The 18,717-nt window shown below is 56.5% G+C and overlaps 1 protein-coding gene across 8 annotated transcripts in view; it reads left to right on the forward strand.

Annotated features, from left to right (window-relative positions):
- Positions 1 to 18,717, forward strand: part of NCAM1 (neural cell adhesion molecule 1) — a 100,660-nt gene that overhangs the window by 53,884 nt on the left and 28,059 nt on the right. For 4 of the 8 annotated variants that reach the window (XR_009489341.1, XM_059867182.1, XM_059867183.1 and 1 more), the window contains exons 4-15: positions 84 to 227; positions 1,029 to 1,166; positions 1,561 to 1,678; positions 2,883 to 3,052; positions 3,724 to 3,866; positions 8,491 to 8,520; positions 13,817 to 13,967; positions 14,614 to 14,798; positions 15,141 to 15,237; positions 16,141 to 16,311; positions 16,938 to 17,069; positions 18,016 to 18,030. Coding sequence is in view for 5 of the 8 variants with exons in the window: in XM_059867182.1 (XP_059723165.1) it covers positions 84 to 227; positions 1,029 to 1,166; positions 1,561 to 1,678; positions 2,883 to 3,052; positions 3,724 to 3,866; positions 8,491 to 8,520; positions 13,817 to 13,967; positions 14,614 to 14,798; positions 15,141 to 15,237; positions 16,141 to 16,311; positions 16,938 to 17,069; positions 18,016 to 18,030 (1,494 nt within the window). In the remaining 3 variants the exon portion in view is untranslated. The remainder of the gene's footprint in view (positions 1 to 83; positions 228 to 1,028; positions 1,167 to 1,560; positions 1,679 to 2,882; positions 3,053 to 3,723; positions 3,867 to 8,490; positions 8,521 to 13,816; positions 13,968 to 14,613; positions 14,799 to 15,140; positions 15,238 to 16,140; positions 16,312 to 16,937; positions 17,070 to 18,015; positions 18,031 to 18,717) is intronic. The other 4 variants (XR_009489343.1, XM_059867186.1, XR_009489342.1 and 1 more) reach the window with 2 other exon arrangements.

The following is an 18,717-nucleotide window of genomic DNA, read 5'->3' on the forward strand; positions in this document are numbered from 1 at the left end:
GGTTCTCTGCTCCCCTCGGGCAGGAGCACAGCTCCAGGTGTGCTGGGAAAGCTGCAGTGACCTTCTCCTTTCCCATTCTCCAGAAAAGCTGATGTTCAAGAACGCCCCCACGCCCCAGGAGTTCAAGGAGGGGGACGACGCTGTGATCGTGTGTGACGTGGTCAGCTCGCTGCCCCCCACCATCATCTGGAAGCACAAAGGCAGGGATGTCATCCTGAAAAAGGATGGTAAGGCCTTCCTCCTGTCCACCTCCCTGCCGCACGCCATGTGCTGGTCACAGGCATGGGGAAGCAGCCTGTGCCTGACCCCAGGCCATGGGGTGGGAATTCAGTCACCCCAGGGCTGTGCTTTGCCAGTGGCTGGGCAGTCACCTTCCCACTGAAGTGGCCACCAGGCTTTGGCACCAAAATCAGCCAAGGAATGCTGGAAGAAAAAACCAGATGAAAGAAGTGCCATCAGACAGCAAAGCTGGGTGTTGTGGCACCCTCCACCTTCCTGGGGGAAAGGGGCTGAAAGCTCCCTTCAAGAACATTTCCCTTTCTTCCCAAGTGCTCCAGGCAGCCGTGTCCAGAGGGGCTGGCACTGCCCTGGCCCCAGCTGAGCAGGTTTCCCACACCTGGCACACAGGTGGGGAGGCTGGAGCCCTCGGGCAGGGGGGAGGAGTCCCAGGCTGCTCCCACATGTCTCTGGGAGCTCCTGATGGGGCTGAGCCCCCTCTGCTGTGCCTGGGTTCTCTGGGAGCACAGAGCCCACCCAGGGAGGAGAACCTGAGGGTGAAAATCCCGTTGGTTGAGATAAAACCAGTTTCATAGAGCAAAGCAAACCAAAGCAAGGAGTTCCTTCAGGGCACCCCCCGTTGGGCCAGGCCTGCTGTGTCCCCCTGGCTCTGCTCACCTCCCTGAGCCCAGCCCAGAGCAGGGCAGAGGCAGATCCAGCTCCAGCAGCATCTCCATTTCTGCTGGGGAGGGAGATTTTGTGGAGAGGAGAGGCTGGAGTGAGCTTCCCTTGCCTTTCTTTGTGCTTTGCAGTGCGCTTCATCGTCCTGTCCAACAACTACCTGCAGATCCGGGGCATCAAGAAGACAGATGAGGGCACCTACAGGTGTGAGGGGAGGATCCTGGCCCGTGGGGAGATCAACTTCAAGGACATCCAGGTCATCGTCAACGGTGAGGGGCTCAGAGCAGCGCCTCGCCCCAGGCTGCTGCAGGAGGTGCTGCCTCAGCTTCACCCCATCCTCTTCCTCTGCTGTGTCCAGTAAAATGTCCAAGGGATGCAGGGAGTGTTTGCCAGGGGTGTACAGGAAAATCACACCTGGAGGGACCTAAGGTTAGAGTGAGGAGCTGGGCTTGGTGGCACTCACGGGTGGTTCTGGCCACCACAATGATTTCTCTGGTGTCTCCCCACCCACTGCCTCTGTCCCCTGTGCTGAGGACTTTGCCATGCCTCAGACTCTCTGATCAAGCCCTGCAGGTGGTGCTGGCAGGGTGTTTGGGTGCGTGGTGCTCCCTGTGGCTCACGCCTCTGTCCTCTCCAGCTCACCCTGGCTCTGCTCTCTTGCAGTGCCTCCCTCTGTGCGTGCCAGGCAGAGCTCCATGAATGCCACGGCCAACCTCAGCCCGTCTGTCACCCTGGCCTGTGATGCTGATGGCTTCCCCGAGCCCACCGTGTCCTGGACAAAGTAAGATGCTGCATGCAGGGTGCTGCTGGCCTGGGGGTGCCTCCGCTGCACAGCCAGCCTGAGGGAGGGCGGTGTTCTGGCTGGGATGAGCTGGTTTGGTCAGCAATGGCCTCGTGATGGGGCTGAGGTCACCTTGTTGTATTTTCTGGGACCCCCGTGGCAGGAAGGAGTGATGAGTCTGACTCTGTGTTCTCAGAAGGCCAATTTATTATTTTATGGTCTATATTAAGTTAAAGAATGCTGTACTAAACTGTACTAAAGAATAGAGAAAGGATACAGACAGAAGGCTAAAACATTACAAAGAAAACTCGTGACTCCTTCCAGAGCCCTGACACAGCTTGGCTGTGATTGGTCATTCAATCAAAACAATTCACATGAAACCAGTGAACAATCACCTGTTGGATAAACGATCTCCAACCACATTCCAGAGCAGCAGAACACAGGAGAAGCAAATCAGATCATTACTGTTTTCTTTTTTCTCTGAGGCTCCTCAGCTTCCCAGGAGCAAAATCCTGGGCGAGGGGATTTCCCAGAGAATGTGACAGTGACACCACCTTCTGGTGTGGGTTGGCTGGGACACAGAGCCCACCCAGGGAGGAGAATCTGAGGGTGAAAATCCTGTTGGTTGGGATAAAAACAGTTGGATGAAGCAAAGCAAACCAAGGGGTTCCTTCAGTGCCCCCCACGGTTCAGCTGTGTCCCCTCCCAGCTGCCAGGCAGTGATTCCCACTCCAGGCACTCTGTTCTTGGAATTCTGCAGCCTTTGGTGAGGCTAGGAGCACAAATGGACCTGGAAAAGCTGATGGCACCTTGGAGTGGTGCCTTGATAGGCAAGAAACCACCTTTGGTGGGGTGACAGCTGAGTGCTGTGCCAGGAGGTGGAACTGCAGCTGATGGGGTAGGAAGGGGTGGGAATGTGTCCCCAGCTGAGCTCTGGAGCCCACAGGAAGAAGAGAAGGGGCTGGTCCCTCTAGGAGGGAGTGGGAATGTGTCCCCAGCTGAGCTCTGGAGCCCATGGGGACAGGAGAAGGGGCTGGTCCCTCTAGGAAGGGCTGGGAATGTGTCCCCAGCTGAGCTCTGGAGCCCCTGGGGACAGGAGAAGGGGCTGGTCCCTCGGAGCTGCAGTGCAGGAGCTGCATGGACAGGGCTGAACCGGGCTGGGCTGGCTCCTGCCACCACAGCCCCGTGTGCTCTGTGCCCCCAGGGATGGAGAGCCCGTGGAGGAGGTGGAGGAGGAGGACAAATACAGCTTCAACTCAGATGGCTCCGAGCTGGTCATCCACAGGGTGGACAAGAGCGACGAGGCCGAGTACATCTGCATTGCTGAGAACAAGGCTGGCGAGGCCGACGCCACCATCCACCTCAAAGTCTTTGGTAACAGCCCCTGGCAGCCCAGCTGGGTGCTGGGCACCCTGGGGGGAGCTGGGGGAGCTCCTGGTCCCAGTTAATGCTGCTGCTGTGCCCCTCTGCCATCCTGGCTGTGTTGGGGGCGCCCATCCCAGCTCCTGTCTGCTCCAGCACAGGCAGGGCTGGTGGGTCAGACCCACAGGAAATGTCCTCCAGGGTGTTCCTGGAGTCCTGATCCTCCAAAGCTGCTGTTGGAAGGGTTTTAGCACTGGAGTGGGGCTTGCTGCAGCCTGGACGGGGAGGTGAGCTCCTCTCCACCACTGTGGGAGTGACCTCAGGCTTGAAGGGGTGAATCAGGAGCTTCCCTGCCTCCCAGGAGTCTGGGAGTGTTGAGGAATGTGGAATTCCTCCTGCCTCGTGTGCAGCCACCTGCCCAAGCCCTTGGCAAAGGGCTGATGTGGGGCAGGGAGGTGGGAGAGGGAGCTGGTGATCCCAGGGTGAGCATCTGGACCCTTTAGCTGGCTCCTCCTCGGAGCCTCAGCTGTGACAACGAGCACAGGAGGTTTTCCAGGTCCTGGTGGAAGTCCCTGTGCCCCTTCCCAGCTGGCAGGAGATGGTCCCAGCTCTCCCCAGCACTGCTGGTGCCAGGCAGGCTGAGCCCCACCTGAGCCAAGGCTCCTTTGCCTTCTCCTCCCCAGCCAAACCCAAAATCACCTACGTGGAGAACAAGACAGCCATGGAGCTGGAGGAGCAGATCACGCTGACCTGCGAGGCCTCGGGGGACCCCATCCCCTCCATCACCTGGAGAACGTCCAGCAGGAACATCAGCAGCGAGGAGAAGGTAAAGGGACAGCCCTGCCAGGGTGGGCTGGGCTCAGCTCAGCCCCTGCCCTGCCTGCCCTGGCTGCGTGGGGCACGGGGGGAGCTGGGCTGCTGCGGGGGTACGGGGGGCACTGCTGCACCTGGGGCACTGCCACACCTGGGGCACTGCCACACCTGGGGCACTGCCACCTGGGGCACACCTGGGGCACTGCCACACCTGGGGCACTGCCACACCTGGGGCACTGCCACACCTGGGGCACACCTGGGGCACTGCCACACCTGTGGCACACCTGGGGCACTGCCACACCTGTGGCACACCTGGGGCACTGCCACACCTGGGGCACGCCTGGGGCACTGCTGCACCTGGGGCACTGCCACCTGGGGCACACCTGGGGCACTGCCGCACCTGGGGCACATCTGGGGCACTGCCACCTGGGGCACTGCCACCTGTGCCACACCTGGGGCACATCTGGGGCACTGCCACACCTGGGGCACACCTGGGGCACTGCCACTCCTGGGGCACTCCTGGGGCACTGCCACCTGTGCCACACCTGGGGCACTGCCACACCTGGGGCACACCTGGGCCCATGCCACACCTGGAGCAGTGCTACAGGTGCCACACCTGGGGCAGTGCCACACCTGGGGCAGTGCCACACCTGGGGCAGTGCCACAGGTGCCCTCCTGTGAGAGCCACCTGGGCTCTGAGCAGCTGGGGAGCCATTCTACAATTCCTGCTGTGTTCACTGGGGGGAATTCAACTGGGGAGCCCCCAAGCCCTGCTCAGAGCAGTTCCTCCAGCTGCAGGGAACATCTGGCAGGAGGGTGAGCCCCCTGAGGCCAGGGCTGGCCGTGCTGGGCAGGTGGCAGGTGAGGGCTGCTCCTCTCAGGAGCCACAGTGAGCCTGTCCGTCCCTCCTCCGTGCTGCCCTGTGACTCTGCACATCCCCCAGGCACAAAAGCCTGCCTGCCTTTTGTGCTCACCTGCTCCGTTGATCCCATCAACACCATTCTGCTCTTAAAAGGCAAAAATAATTAGCAGTTTTTAATTCTTGAACAGGGGTGCTGCTGTTGTTACTGGTGACAGCTCCTTTAGTTAGAGCAGGCTGGCTGTGCTGCTGCACTGGAGATGGTTCATGAGTGGTCAGGAGGCAGAACGTGGAGCCAGAGAAGGCCTAGACAGAAGCAGGAGTGAGGAGTTGTTGCTAATTAATGATCTCCTAATGACAGGATGCTTCAGGGCTCAGCTGCCTTGGCCATGCCAGGGGCTCTGGCTCAGTGTGGAGGCAGCAGGTGACACTCTGAAAGTCTTGGAGCAACAGAGGTGTCCACTGTCCCTTGTCCCCACAGCTGCTGTCCTGCCCTGCAGCTCCTAAATGAGCTTTTTTAATTGCCCCCATGACATCAGCCCCTCCCCACGTGGTCCATGTGTAAGTTCATTAATCAGGGTGCCAGAGCTGTCCAGCCTCTGCTCTTTCTCAGCATCTCTTGGATCCCGGGGCTGCTGTGAATCCCTGCAATGTTCAGGGAGTGTTTCCAGGCCTGCAGAAGCTGCAGCCTGGCTGGGGCACCTGTTTGGGCAGGACTGGAGGTTGTTTATTCCTGGGTTTGTCTCCCTTAGGGGAGCCCAGGGAGGTGCCAAGGGCTCCGGAGCTGCTGGCTCTGGAGTTTGGATCCCAGCCCGGGGCAGGGAGGGGATGCAAAAGCTGAATCAGTGGTAGAGGAGCCCCCCCGAGCCCAGTTAAACCATCACAGCTCAGTGCAAAACTGCTAACTCATTTTTGCTGATTTCTGAGACTCTGCTTGCTGCTCTCAGGTGGGTGATCAATGGCAAGGGGAATGTCCATGCTCTGACACTTGGAGATGGGGGAAGAGCCAAGGTTTGAGGCTGTGCCATGTGTTCATGGGCTGGTTCAAACCTTCAGGGCAAACATTGCTTTATCACACCCCATGCACTTTCTAGGCTGGATTATTTTGTGTGTGTGTGTGTGTGTGTGCATTTTGTTTTGGTTTGTCTTGTACTTTTCTCATTCTCTCTCTTGTGATCTGAGTTGAGGGAAATGTTTCAGATGTCCAGAAAATCCTGAGGTCAGAACAGCTCCATCAACACTCTACTGCACATTCTATTAGAATATTTAATTCTATTAAATATTCTGTTACAAATGCATCTATTCAGTTTGTTCTCCACTTTCTTTCTCTGGGACAGCACAGGGGAGTGGATGGTCTTTGGTGCAGGACAAACAATGCTCTTTTTAGAATGATCAAGCCTACTTTTGGACATTTCTGTTATCCAGGTACTTGGATGCCTCTCTCTTGCTTTGTGCTGTCATCCCTCAGTGAAGGTTTTTAGAGGTGTAGAGGTGCCTCAGCTCCCATAACATTCTGGAAGACCCAAAGCCCAGAGGAAAAGGCAGGTTTAGTTCAGCTGTGTCTCCTGGCAGATTTTGGGCTGTCCCAGCCTGTGAGAGCTCAGGGAGAAGCTGTGGGGACATTGCTGGGTTTGTCACCCAGCTCAGCCTGTGGGGATGGGAGGGGAAAACTCTGCAGGTCCCTGATTCTTCATCCAGGGCTGGATCCCCTGGGAGCTGCTCCCCCTGCCCACCATTCCCTGCAGGGCAGAAAACAAGGGAGCCTCTTCTCCCCAAGGGAGTGAGGAGCAGAGGGATCAGCTCTGACTTCTCCCTCCTGCATCCCAAACTCAGCTGAACCCCTGTGCTGTCTCTGGGCCTTCCCCAGGGCTGCCCCACAAGGCTCCCTGTTCCTGCAGCAGGAAAATGCAGATTTCTGCATGGATCTGAGTGGCTGGGCTGAATCTCAGGTGTGTGACAGGTGAATTCCTGCAAACAGCCCAGCCCATCCTTCCTCTGCTGTTGTGCCCTGCAGCCTCTCTCAGCTCTGTGCTGCTGGCAGCCAAAGCAGATGGAGCAGTTTTCCATAATTTAGGGATCTGAAGGTGCCTGAGGCCTTGGACTCCCCCTGGTTCCCTGCCTGGTGCTGGGGGGAGCTGCTCTGTCTCTGTCTGGGTGAGGAAGAGTTCGTCTGGGATTCTCTCTGTTCTCTGCACAAAAGATAAAAGTTTCTATTTTTTCTTTTGTGTTGACTTAATTTCAGGTTAATACCCATAAAATAAACATAGATGGAAACCACATGTGAGCAAGGAATTAGCCCTGCTTGCTGCTGTAGGCTGCAGCCACTGTTTGATTTTTGCTGTTTCACAGCACAGGCAGAGCCCAGTGTGGTCCCATGAATAAGAATGGACTCAAAATCAGGGTATTGTGTCCTGCAGTATTTATTTCATCTCTGAGGGTAATTTTGACATCTCCAGGTTGGCCTCAGCACTGGTCAGAAGCTCTGAACCATGGAATCACAGAATGGTTTGGGCTGGAAGGGACCTTCAAGGGCTGTTTAGTGTCCCTGCAAGGAGAAGGGACATCTTCAGCTCCCCTGGGGTGGGGATGTGGCTCTGCCTCTTTCCCCTCATCCCAAGGGTCACTGCAGAGAAGCTCTGAGGGTTTGGGAATGGGCTCCTTTCCTTCTTCATCCTCCTTCAGGTTGACACTCAGGGCTGAGAAGCGTGTCCCTGTGCTGAGAGCACAGAGAGCAGTGAGCAGGAGTGGCAGGGGACTCGCAGGGACATCCCTGGGCCTGAACAGAGGGAATCTTCTGCATTGTTGGGCTCCTGCTCAGCTTTCAAGCAGGATCAGTGCCCCCAGAAAGGAGCAGCTCCTGGGAGTGTCCCAGCCCTGCAGGCTTGGTGAGCTCCTGTCCCAGTGGCAGCCAGCCCAGTGCTGTCCCCAGAGCACTGACAGACAGGTGTGTGTCCCATCTGTGCCAGCTCAGTCTGTGCTCCATGGCAGCAGTCCCTGACCCTCATTCCCTGAGCCTCCATCTCCATCCCTGTCACCCGTGTGTGCTGTGACACCCCCACAATGTCACTGTGCCTCACAGCTGGGGGTGCCCTCCTGGCTCTCGGGCCAGCAGGTGATTCCTGACTCCTGGACAAATCCCAGAGAGCTGAAATATGAATTGTAGGGGGATGGAACACAGCAACCTGGCTCTCTGTGAGCCACGGGGAACGTGGTCCTCGCTGCTGGTGGCTTTCCCTGAGTGGGAAATATTTGCTGTACAGAAAGGTCTGGGCATGTCTCACTGCTGTGGGGCCCTGAGCACCGGCAGCTGGGCACAGCCTGCATGGAACCAGGCCTCCAAATGCATGATGAGCACGTTAATCAGCGTTAATTAATCGGTGTGGGGTGGCAGACAGAGCAGGGGCACAATGCTGGGTCTGTCCTCTGCACTTCAGTGGCCAGAGGCACTTCCTGAGCACTGGGTGTGTAGGGAAGGTGAGATGTGACAGAGGAAACAGTCCCTGATGTAATAAATCAGTGTGGAGGTGCCATCAGCCTTTTTTAGCCATTCAAAGAGCAAAGCAGAGGCTGTGAAATGGTGAATGCCAGCCTGAAATAGCTGGGAAAGGGAAGCTGTGACCCCCCACCCCACCCCACCCCACACCCAGGAGATGTTCAGCTTGGAGCCTGCATGTGCACACAGCTCAATGTGCTGCAGACACTGAGAAAGCAGCCTGTGACAAACTTTCATTGCTTTTTTTCTGTTGTTGTTGTTGTGTTCTATATCTGTTCTCTCCAGGCTTCGTGGACCCGGCCCGAGAAACAAGAGGTATCAGATTCCCAGAGCTTTAGCAACACTTCTCTAGGTTGTTGGTTTTTGGTTTCTCTTCTAAGCATTACAGATTAACAAATCTCTAGTGCAGTAACCAACTAAACAAGCATTAATCTGACCCAGTTAAATGCCAGTACATACAAGAGGCAGCTTCTAGAGGTAGAAATTGCTTGGCAAGTAGTGGTGCAATTTTTGGATGAGCAAAGTAGATGTGTTGGGAGTGAGGAACTCTGCTCCTCACTCTAAAATTAAGGGAAAGGCAATTAAAATGAAAAGCAAATGTAAAATGCTCTTTTCACCATTTTTTTTCCTGTGCTGCCAGTGTGAATCATCCTCTCTTTCAGAGAGGGAAGAATTAGCACCAACCTGTATTTTGGGAAAGTCATTTTTCCCCAGGAGAGCCTCCTCTGCTCCAGCCAACTCACCTCTTTGCTCATGGCACTCCTTCAGTTTGACCTTCTGTGCAAAGGAAACTGCATCGTGCTCCATTTCCAAACCAGTGCAGAGAAACCTTGCACGAGGGGCATTGCTCCAGAAAATGCTCCAGATTGCTCAATTATTTTCATTTGTCTTTGGTCTGCAAGGGCCAGCGAGGGGGAGGTGGGATAACACAGGGACTGGGGCTGGTGCAAATGGGGTTTGATTTTATTTCACATTCAGTTCTGTGCAATAATAATAATAATAATAATAATAATAATAATGCAGCTGATTTGTAGCCCTCCTGCTTCAAAATGGACCAGAAGGAAAGTTCCCAGGCAAATAACAGGGGTCAGGTGGAGAACAAAATAACAGAATGAGCTGTCAGAGCTGGGTGACTCGGATTTGTATTTTTAGGATCAACTTTGTGGAGGCTCTGATTTTTTAAATCATTTTGAAGCCATCCTAAGTCCCAGAGAGTGAGCAAAGTGAAGCTGTAACCTGAGCCCCACCCAGCTGTGTTTCCTGAGGAGATCCTGCCCATTCTCCCTTCAGAATCCTCTGCTGGACCGTGGCAGGTGGAGGCGTCAGATTCCCAGAGCAGCTTGCACTGAGGAATTTGGAATTTGAGTGGCTGCATCTCTCCAGGACTCGCAGGAATTCCTGTCCCAGCTGTCCCCTCCCTGCCCCAGTGCTTTCTCTGTGCTCTCTCTCTCCAGCTTTTGATTAATATCAGCACTAATACTATTAAGTTTGCTGTCTCTAAATTTCTTACTGCCTCTGTGTCTTAAACTTCCCCAGTGGGGTGCAGCATATCTCTCTAAAATTGCTTTTAAATTGCTTTAAAGTCACCTGGGGGCTTTTAGCAGTGGAGTCCAGCGGCAGGATGAAGGTCAGGGAATGTTTGGCATTAAATATTTCACTTTTACTGGAGGAATTTCGGGTGAGGAGGTGAAGTCAGTCCTGGCAGCACCTCTGGGTACCCCCAGTCCCACCCCAGACTGGTCACTGGGAATGGTGCAGCCTTAGGGGCAGTCAGGGCTGCAGTGAAATACAAATATCAAACACTGCTCTGCAAGCACAGGGCAAGGAGAAACCCCTCCTCTTCCTCAGTGCCATTCCTGCCTGGGTTGGGGTTCCAGGGGTTTGTGGGGAGTGGCTGAGGAGCAGGCAGGGCTGTGAGAGACCCCTCCTCTTCCTCAGTGCCATTCCAGCCTGGGTTTGTGGGGAGTGGCTGAGGAGCAGGCAGGGCTGTGAGAGACCCCTCCTCTTCCTCAGTGCCATTCCTGCCTGGGTTTGTGGGGAGTGGCTGAGGAGCAGGCCGGGCTGTGCAGAATCATCCCTGGCTGTTTTTTGGGGAAGCTGAAAGCTCCAGAAGGTGAAGGGCAGGGGGCAGATGCAGTTTGTCTGTCTCTGCTCTCCCTTTGGCCCTGAGCTGCTGAGCCCTTGCCCAGCTGTGTCACAGAGGCTGTGCCCCAGGGCTCGGCCAGGATTTGGGGGAAATGCCTGCAGAAGGGTAAATTGCAATAATTGGCCACAGAGAGAACATCTACTCTGTTCTGAGGAGTGATTCCTGTGGCCCTGAGCTGCTCTCCCCAGCACTTGGATTTTGCTCTTTTGATAGCCCAGATCCTTGCAGCTGGGGGATTTGAGTCAAAGGGTTGCAGATGTCAACATCTGGCTCCCAAATTCCCGCCTGTCCTGTCTCCAGCAGCCGGAGCCCCTGGTGGGGGCAGCAGGGAGGGAGAAGCCCTGAATGTGCTTCCTTGGCTAGGCTTCTTCTCTTCCTTAGAGTGCTTTTCCTGGTCTCTCTTTTTCTTCCCTTATGCCTGTTTGCATTAAAAACCCCAGCTTTATTTTCAGAATCAGTTGCATTGCTCATGGAATCCTCCCTGGCCGTGATTTCCTGGCTCTCCTTCGGGGTGGATCTCGAGGAAGTGGGGAGAAGGGCAGGAGCCATTTGGGTGTAAAGCTGCCTTTTCCAGAACCACCTCTGGTGATCCCACACTGGTGTTTTGTCCCTTCCACTCTTCTGGTGAGGCCCCAGAGACAAATATTGAGAATATTCCCAGGTCTGGAGTCCTGGCACCCACGGGTGCTGCTGGAATGAGCTGGGGTTTGGGGGGAAATCCAGAGTCAGACAGGAGAGAGCAGTGCAGCCAGCCAGGGCAGTGAGATAAAGGCAGATCTTGCTGGTGTGGCACCACAGTATTTCATGTCAGGCTCTGCAGTGGTGCCCACAGCACCCCGTGTCCATGGAATAACTGCTCCAGGACAGGGATGGAGTCTGTGGCTCGTGGCACTGGCCAGGGATTGCAGCAGGGCATTGCAGGAGAGAGGAGAGAAATCCACCCAGTTGTTTCTGTGTCATCAAAAGTTACTATTTTTGTGCATGTGAAGTTGGCCTGGTGCCCACGAGCTGATCCTGGAGCTAACTGAGGTGACAAAAGACATTTATTTGTAGAAACTTTGTCAGTCTCAGCACAGAGAGAGGCTCAGGCCCAGAGGTCTGAGATACCAGAGATGCTTTTTGTGCACTTGGCTGTTGGAAATCCTCAGGGTTTTACTCATTTGTCAGCACTTGTCCTGCCCCTTCCAAGGAAACAGATGCTCCTGGAGAGTGGCAGGATGCAGCAGCAGGCACAGCCCCGAGGGTGCCAGATTTACTCCCTGGTGTTTGTGCTGCAAAAGCAGAAATGAGAGGAGGGAGCTGGAGCTTCCAGGCTGAGGCAGGAGCAGCAGGAGGGAGAGAGGAGTCCCTGCTTTGTGTTTGCATGGGTTTGGTGACAGACTGGAGAGGGAACCAGGCAGCCTGGGGTGCCTGGGTGGGTGCAGTCCCTTGGCAGGCCCCTGGGATTTTACACTCCTTGGTTCTCTCTGGCAGAGGCATCCCCACGCTCTCTTGGTGTGGGAAATGGTTCTGGAATTTTCTTGAGGCAGGGCTGTCTCTAGAGGCTTTCTTGCCCTTTCCACTGCTCTTTCCTCTCTTGCTGTGCCATGTTCAGGTGAAAGTTCTGAGCTTCCTTTTTGCCTGATTCAGCTCTGAGCTCTGGATCTGTTCTTCCTTCCCCATTTCGGGGGCGCTGAGATCAAACCAGTGTTGCTGGGAGGACAGGAGGGGCTGGCTTCTCTGACTGCAGGCTTTTGGGGAGGTTTCCTTTTTTTTCTTTTCTCTTTGCATGCTGGCAAAACTTTTTAACCAGAGCTGGATCTGTGCAGTTCCCACCCTGGGGAGAAGCTTTGTCCTCAGGCCCGTGGTGTTCTCAGCCATGTGGGAGCTGAGACTTCGCTCCTGCTTCTGATGTTTCCCCTTCCCCTGAGTGCTCTGCACACACAGTGACAGGGAGCCACCCCTGGTGCCCTCACCTGGCCTCAGGTGGGGGATCTGCAGTGCTGGGGGCTGGCTCAGGCAGGGGCTGTGCCATCCTGGGGCTGGGCAGGCGGTGTGCCATCCTGGGACAGGGGGTGTGCCATCCCAGGATCGGCTGTGTGCCATCCTGGGGCAGGGTTTGTGCCATCCTGGGGCTGGGCAGGCGGTGTGCCATCCTGGGGCAGGGTTTGTGCCATCCCAGGATAGGCCATGTGCCACCCTGGGGCAGGGTGTGTGCCATCCCAGGATAGGCTGTGTGCCCTGCTGGGGCTGCCAGGGGCAGGCTGTGTGCCCTGCTAGGGTGTCCTGGGCTGCCCCTGACGGGCTGTGCTGTGTGCCATCCTGGGGCTGCCCTGGGGCTGGGGCAGGCCGTGTGCCATCCTGGGGCTGCCAGGGGCAGGCCCTGTGCCCTGCTGGGGCTGTGGCAGGCCGGGTGCCCCACTGGGGCAGGCCCTGTGCCCTGCTGGGGCTGTGGCAGGCCAGGTGCCCTGCTGGGCTGCCAGGGGCTGTGCAGGCCGGGTGCCCTGCTGGGCTGCCAGGGGCTGTGGCAGGCCGGGTGCCCTGCTGGGCTGTCAGGGGCTGTGGCAGGCTGTGTGCCCTGCTGGGCTGTCAGGGCAGGCTGTGTGCCCTGCTGGGCTGTCAGGGCAGGCCGGGTGCCCTGCTGGGCTGTCAGGGCAGGCCGGGTGCCCTGCTGGGCTGCCAGGGGCTGTGCAGGCCGGGTGCCCTGCTGGGCTGTCAGGGCAGGCCGGGTGCCCTGCTGGGCTGTCAGGGCAGGCCGGGTGCCCTGCTGGGGCTGCCAGGGGCTGTGGCAGGCCGGGTGCCCTGCTGGGCTGTCAGGGCAGGCCGGGTGCCCTGCTGGGGCTGCCAGGGGCTGTGGCAGGCCGGGTGCCCTGCTGGGCTGCCAGGGGCTGTGGCAGGCCGGGTGCCCTGCTGGGCTGTCAGGGCAGGCCGGGTGCCCTGCTGGGCTGTCAGGGCAGGCCGGGTGCCCTGCTGGGGCTGCCAGGGGCTGTGGCAGGCCGGGTGCCCTGCTGGGCTGTCAGGGCAGGCCGGGTGCCCTGCTGGGGCTGTCAGGGGCTGTGCAGGCCGGGTGCCCTGCTGGGCTGCCAGGGGCTGTGCAGGCCGGGTGCCCTGCTGGGCTGTCAGGGCAGGCTGTGTGCCCTGCTGGGCAGTCAGGGGCTCTGGCAGGCCAGGTGCCCTGCTGGGGCTGTCAGGGGCTGTGGCAGGCCGGGTGCCCTGCTGGGGCAGGCCGGGTGCCCTGCTGGGGCAGGCCGTGTGCCATCCTGGGGCTGTGCAGGCCGGGTGCCCTGCTGGGCTGTCAGGGCAGGCCGGGTGCCCTGCTGGGCTGCCAGGGGCTGTGCAGGCCGGGTGCCCTGCTGGGGCTGTCAGGGGCTGTGCAGGCCGGGTGCCCTGCTGGGCTGCCAGGGGCTGTGCAGGCCGGGTGCCCTGCTGGGCTGCCAGGGGCTGTGCAGGCCGGGTGCCCTGCCCTGATGGGCTGTGCTGTCGCAGACGCTGGACGGGCGGATCGTGGTGCGCAGCCACGCGCGCGTCTCCTCGCTGACGCTCAAGGACATCCAGTACACGGACGCGGGCGAGTACGTCTGCACGGCCAGCAACACCATCGGCCAGGACTCGCAGGCCATGTACCTGGAGGTGCAGTGTAAGTGCCCCGGGGGCTGGGGGGCTGCCTCCTTCCCTGGGCCCTCCCTGTGTCAGGGAACGCGTGGGGTGACGAGGGTGAGGGTGTGGAAGTCTCTGAGAGGTTCCAGGGTGTTCTCTCTGCCTGGGTGCTATGTGCACCTCACCACAGACCAGCTGCAGTCCCATTTGTTGGGAGTCAAATGAGGAGGGTGGGGGTGTGGAAGTCTCTGAGAGGTTCCAGGGTGTTCTCTCTGCCTGGGCGCTCTGTGCACCTCACCACAGACCAGCTGCAGTCCCATTTGTTGGGAGTCAAATGAGGAGGGTGGGGGTGTGGAAGTCTCTGAGAGGTTCCAGGGTGTTCTCTCTGCCTCGGTGCTCTGTGCACCTCACCACAGATCAGCTGCAGTCCCATTTCTTAGCAGTCAAACTCTCCCCTAGAGCACCTTCCCAGCCCCCTGCTGCTGTCTGCTCCTGCCACGCTGCCCTTCTCTTTGTGCCCTCCAGCAGAAGATGTTCCCCATGCCCTGCAGGAGAGGACAGTTCCCATTTCCCATATTAGATTCCCTTTCCCGCATTGAGGTGGACTCCAGCCAAGGGATCCTTACAGGGAGGGTTTTTTTGGGAGCTTGGCTGGCTCCAATTTTCTTCCCAAATGTGTCTTCCAGATGCCCCCAAGCTGCAGGGCCCTGTGGCTGTGTACACCTGGGAAGGAAACCAAGTGAACATCACCTGTGAGGTGTTTGCCTACCCCAGTGCTGTCATCTCCTGGTTCCGGGATGGGCAGCTCCTGCCCAGCTCCAACTACAGCAACATCAAGATCTACAACACCCCCTCAGCAAGTTACCTGGAGGTGAGGGAAAGCCAGGAGTGCCATCAGATAAGTGATGATGGAGAAATTCCCTCTTGGTAGAAATGAAGTTGGGGTGGTGTTTCTAGCATGCAAATTCTGAGAAAATCGGGTTGTAAAAGATGAAGAGGAGAAAGAAATGGAAGAAAAAAGAAAATCAGGTAGCAGAAGAGACAGCCCCTGCTTGCCTCTGCTTTGTGCCCACTGCAGTTCTCTCCCCCATGGACAGCCCTGGGAGCACAAACAGCTGGATTTTACTGTAGCTTCTCCCCAGCTAAATTCAGGGTGCCTTGGCAGAGTGGAAAGGGTTTTGTGATCCCAGCCTGACCTTCCTTCCCCCCACAGGTGACCCCAGACTCAGAGAACGACTTTGGGAACTACAACTGCACGGCCGTGAACCGCATCGGGCAGGAGTCCTCCGAGTTCATCCTGGTGCAGGCAGGTGAGCAGGGAGGGCAGGCAGGGTGTGCTGGCTCCTGAGAGCAGCTCCTGCCTTCAGAGAGGCTGTTCACACATTCCTGCTGGCTTGGAGCTGCTCAGCATCTCTGGTCCCTCCTTTCTCCAGGGGTTTGTTCTTCCCTGTGCTCCCAGAGCGCTCGGTCAGGGCTGTGATCCTGGATTTGTGCAGCCCGGCTCAGGCACACCCCTGGGAGCAGCTGCCCTGCAGGGTCTGAGCTGGGCCAGCCTGGGAGGGCTCCAGAGCTGCCACAGGGGCACATCTGGGGGTATTAAGCTCCATTATTAACCTTAAACTCCCTAATATCTCTCTAGATGAACTTTTCTGCAGCTCAGGGAGTTATTCTAGACCAGCATTAATACACAGACCATTGTTCTGTTTGTCCTTACTTTCTACTTCTCATATAACTTTCCTGCTGACCAATCTCATGGCTGCTGCTCAGCTCCAGTCACAGTTCTGCTGGCTCTGAGGCCTTTTGCAGCTTTCCCAAACCCTCTGATTTTATGGATCCCCACAACGGAGCTCTGCAGAGCCCTGTGGAAGGGACGGAGTGACACCCAGGACTGCAGAGCCATGTGGAAGGGACGTGGGGGACAGACAGAGTGACACCCAGGACTGCAGAGCCCTGTGGAAGGGACAGAGGGGACAGAGTGACACCCAGGATAATTTTGCTGCACTGTCCTGGTTGTTCTCTTTTGGAGAAGGGACTGGGAGTCTCCACCCTCTTAGAGAGGAGACAAAATTAACATCTGTGCACTAATTAGCATCTTTAAAGCTGCCTAAATCCTCTGGGAGGCTCGGCCCCACCCTGGTCCTGTGCTGCCCAAAGCCAGGGGCTGTGGGGTGTTGCCAGCTCTGTGTCTCACCGCTGCTGTCCCTTGTCCCCAGACACGCCCTCCTCGCCCTCCATCGGCAGGGTGGAGCCCTACTCCAGCAGTGCCCAGGTGGAGTTTGACGAGCCCGAGGCCACGGGCGGGGTGCCCATCCTCAGGTACAAGGCGGAGTGGAGGGCCCTGGGCGAGGGGGACTGGCACTCCAGGCTCTACGATGCCAAGGAAGGTAGGAGTGACAATAACAACGGGTTCCTTCCCCACCAGCCCTGAAAAATACTGACTTTCCTCTAGGGGAAAGCCGGGGGGGTGGAGGGTTCAGGCTGGAGGATCCAGACAAGTTTTTAAACATTTTTACATTTTAAACATTTGCTGTGAGCGGCACGTGGAATTTTCTACTGGAGATGAGGGTTGGGCTTTGCTGAGAGCCCAGCTCCAGCAGGGTGAAGAACCCTGTGCTTGGAATTCCAGTCTTCACTTGCTGCTTCCCACAGGAGGCTTTTGAACCCTCCTCTGTCACCCCTTGGTCCCCCTTGGAAAATAGACTCAGCTATCCCAGCAGCAGACCCGTCCTGTTGAGGTGATCTATAGCAGATCTAATCCATCCTGGAGTCAAACAAGGCAAAAGAATTTTGATCTGGGGAGGGCTGTGAAAGGGAGAGCTCTGCTCCAGAGCTGAATCCTCCACCACCAATCCCACGTGGAGCTGCAATCCATCTTTTATTCCCCACTGCAGTGGTGTGATCCCAGCTAGAGCCAGACCTGTTCATCCCTTTTCTCCCCGCGCGGGGAACACGAAGTTTGTTCATCCCTTTCTCGGAGTCCTGAGCTTTCCTCTGCTGTTTCTCCCCCCAGCCAACGTGGAGGGGACAGTGACCATCACGGGGCTGAAGCCTGAGACCACCTATGCAGTGAGGCTGTCAGCAGTCAATGGCAAGGGCGTGGGGGAGCTCAGCCTGCCCGCCGAGTTCAAGACGCAGCCAGTCCGTAAGTGCAGCCCAGCCCAGCCTCCCTGTGCTGCTCCCTGCAGCCTCTGCCGTGCATGGATCTCACCTCCTCTCTCTCACAGACCTCGCTGCACCCTCTGTTTTCTCCGTGGTTTTGGGCTGGCTGGGTTTTGTTGGTGGTGAAAAGGTTTCTTTGAAGGGAGGAGGTGGAGGAGCTGTTCCACGTGCGCTGGTTGGTGTTTGCAGCTCAGCCCTGCTGGTGCCAAGGAGAAGGGGCTGTGAAGGAGAATTTTAGTGAGGACAAGCAGCTGAGAAGGGGTTTGGTCACAGAGAGTGTGATGTCACTGTCACAAGGTTTGTTTTGCACAGTGAGGTGTTCAGCACAGGACTGGCCTTGGGCTGTGCAAGGTGAAGGGAGGGAGGGTTGCTCTGTTCTGCACTTGCTGCTTTGAGGTGCCCCTGCAGCTCTGGAGGGGATTCTGTGGATTCCTCAGGCTCTCTCTGCTCTGCCTGGGCCATTCCATGTTCTGCTGTGGCCCAGCACTGCCCTCCTGTTCCAGGGAAGAGCTGAACCCCAGGGAGCTGTTCAGGGTAGGAAGGAGAGCAGGAGGAAAGGATGCAAGGTGGAGTGGGCAGGGCAGGTGTGACCAGAGCAGGCAGGGAGAGGAGTTTTACCTGGTTCTTTCCCTTTGCTCCTGCATCCAGCCCTGACTGTTGTTCCCACCCCTGAGCTGGAATTCTCTCTCCAGACCCCCGAGCTGGACCCAGGGCTGTCCCTGCCCACCCCGAGCATGTCTGGAGTCCCCTGAGCTGTGCCCAGGCTCTGCCCATCCCTGTTCAGCAGGGCACACCTGGGATGCTGATTTTCCAGCTCCATATTCTCTGTCTCCTCACATCTTCTACATTTTTTTTTTTGTTTTATGTGTGTCTATCTCTGTCTTTTTATTTCGTTTTTGGTCTGTGTCCCATCCATGGATAAACTGCAGGCATCCCTCACCCACGTAAGTGCTCTCTGCATTTCTTTCACTCTCTCTTTGTGTTTTTAGAGTGTTCCTCTAACACTCCCAGCTTTTAATTTAGTGCCTTTTTCCTCTCAGGGGCTGTAGGACTGGAATAACTGGTAGTGTTTGTTTCCTAACCACACTGACTCTGCAGTAGCCACTCTGCTCTTGTTTGGAGCAGAGTTGGGGTTAACTCCTTGTCTGTGCTCTACAGCATGCAGCTGGAATGTTTAATGTAGTGATTATCTAATCATAATAATAATAAAAATAATAGTAGTTAGCTTGTTGACTCAGAGTGGAGTAGTGGAAGGCTTCATCTTTATGAATCCATTAAAAACTGTTCAATTTTAATGATGCTGAGATAATTGAGAGAAATCAATTCAGCTAAATTGCAGATCTGGTTTAGACCAGAGCCAACCAAAAACTTCAACATTTTGAATATCTCCACAATTTTGAAAGGACAAAATTGAAGAAAAAATTCCATTTTTTTCCCTCTTCTCACTAATGATTTTACCATTGGACAGTCTTCCAGCACTTGTGTAGATTGTGTGACTGAATAAATAAACCTCATACTAAATTTTAAAGAAATGGCATGTTCCCCACTTCCCCGTGCAAAATGAGTCAGGAATGTGATGGATTTGTGTAATTGTGAGTGAAAAGTGGGGATGGCTCCATAGCTTGGTGCCT

This window comes from Haemorhous mexicanus, chromosome 24 (genome assembly GCF_027477595.1).
Source record: "Haemorhous mexicanus isolate bHaeMex1 chromosome 24, bHaeMex1.pri, whole genome shotgun sequence".
Taxonomy (NCBI): Eukaryota; Metazoa; Chordata; class Aves; order Passeriformes; family Fringillidae; genus Haemorhous; species Haemorhous mexicanus.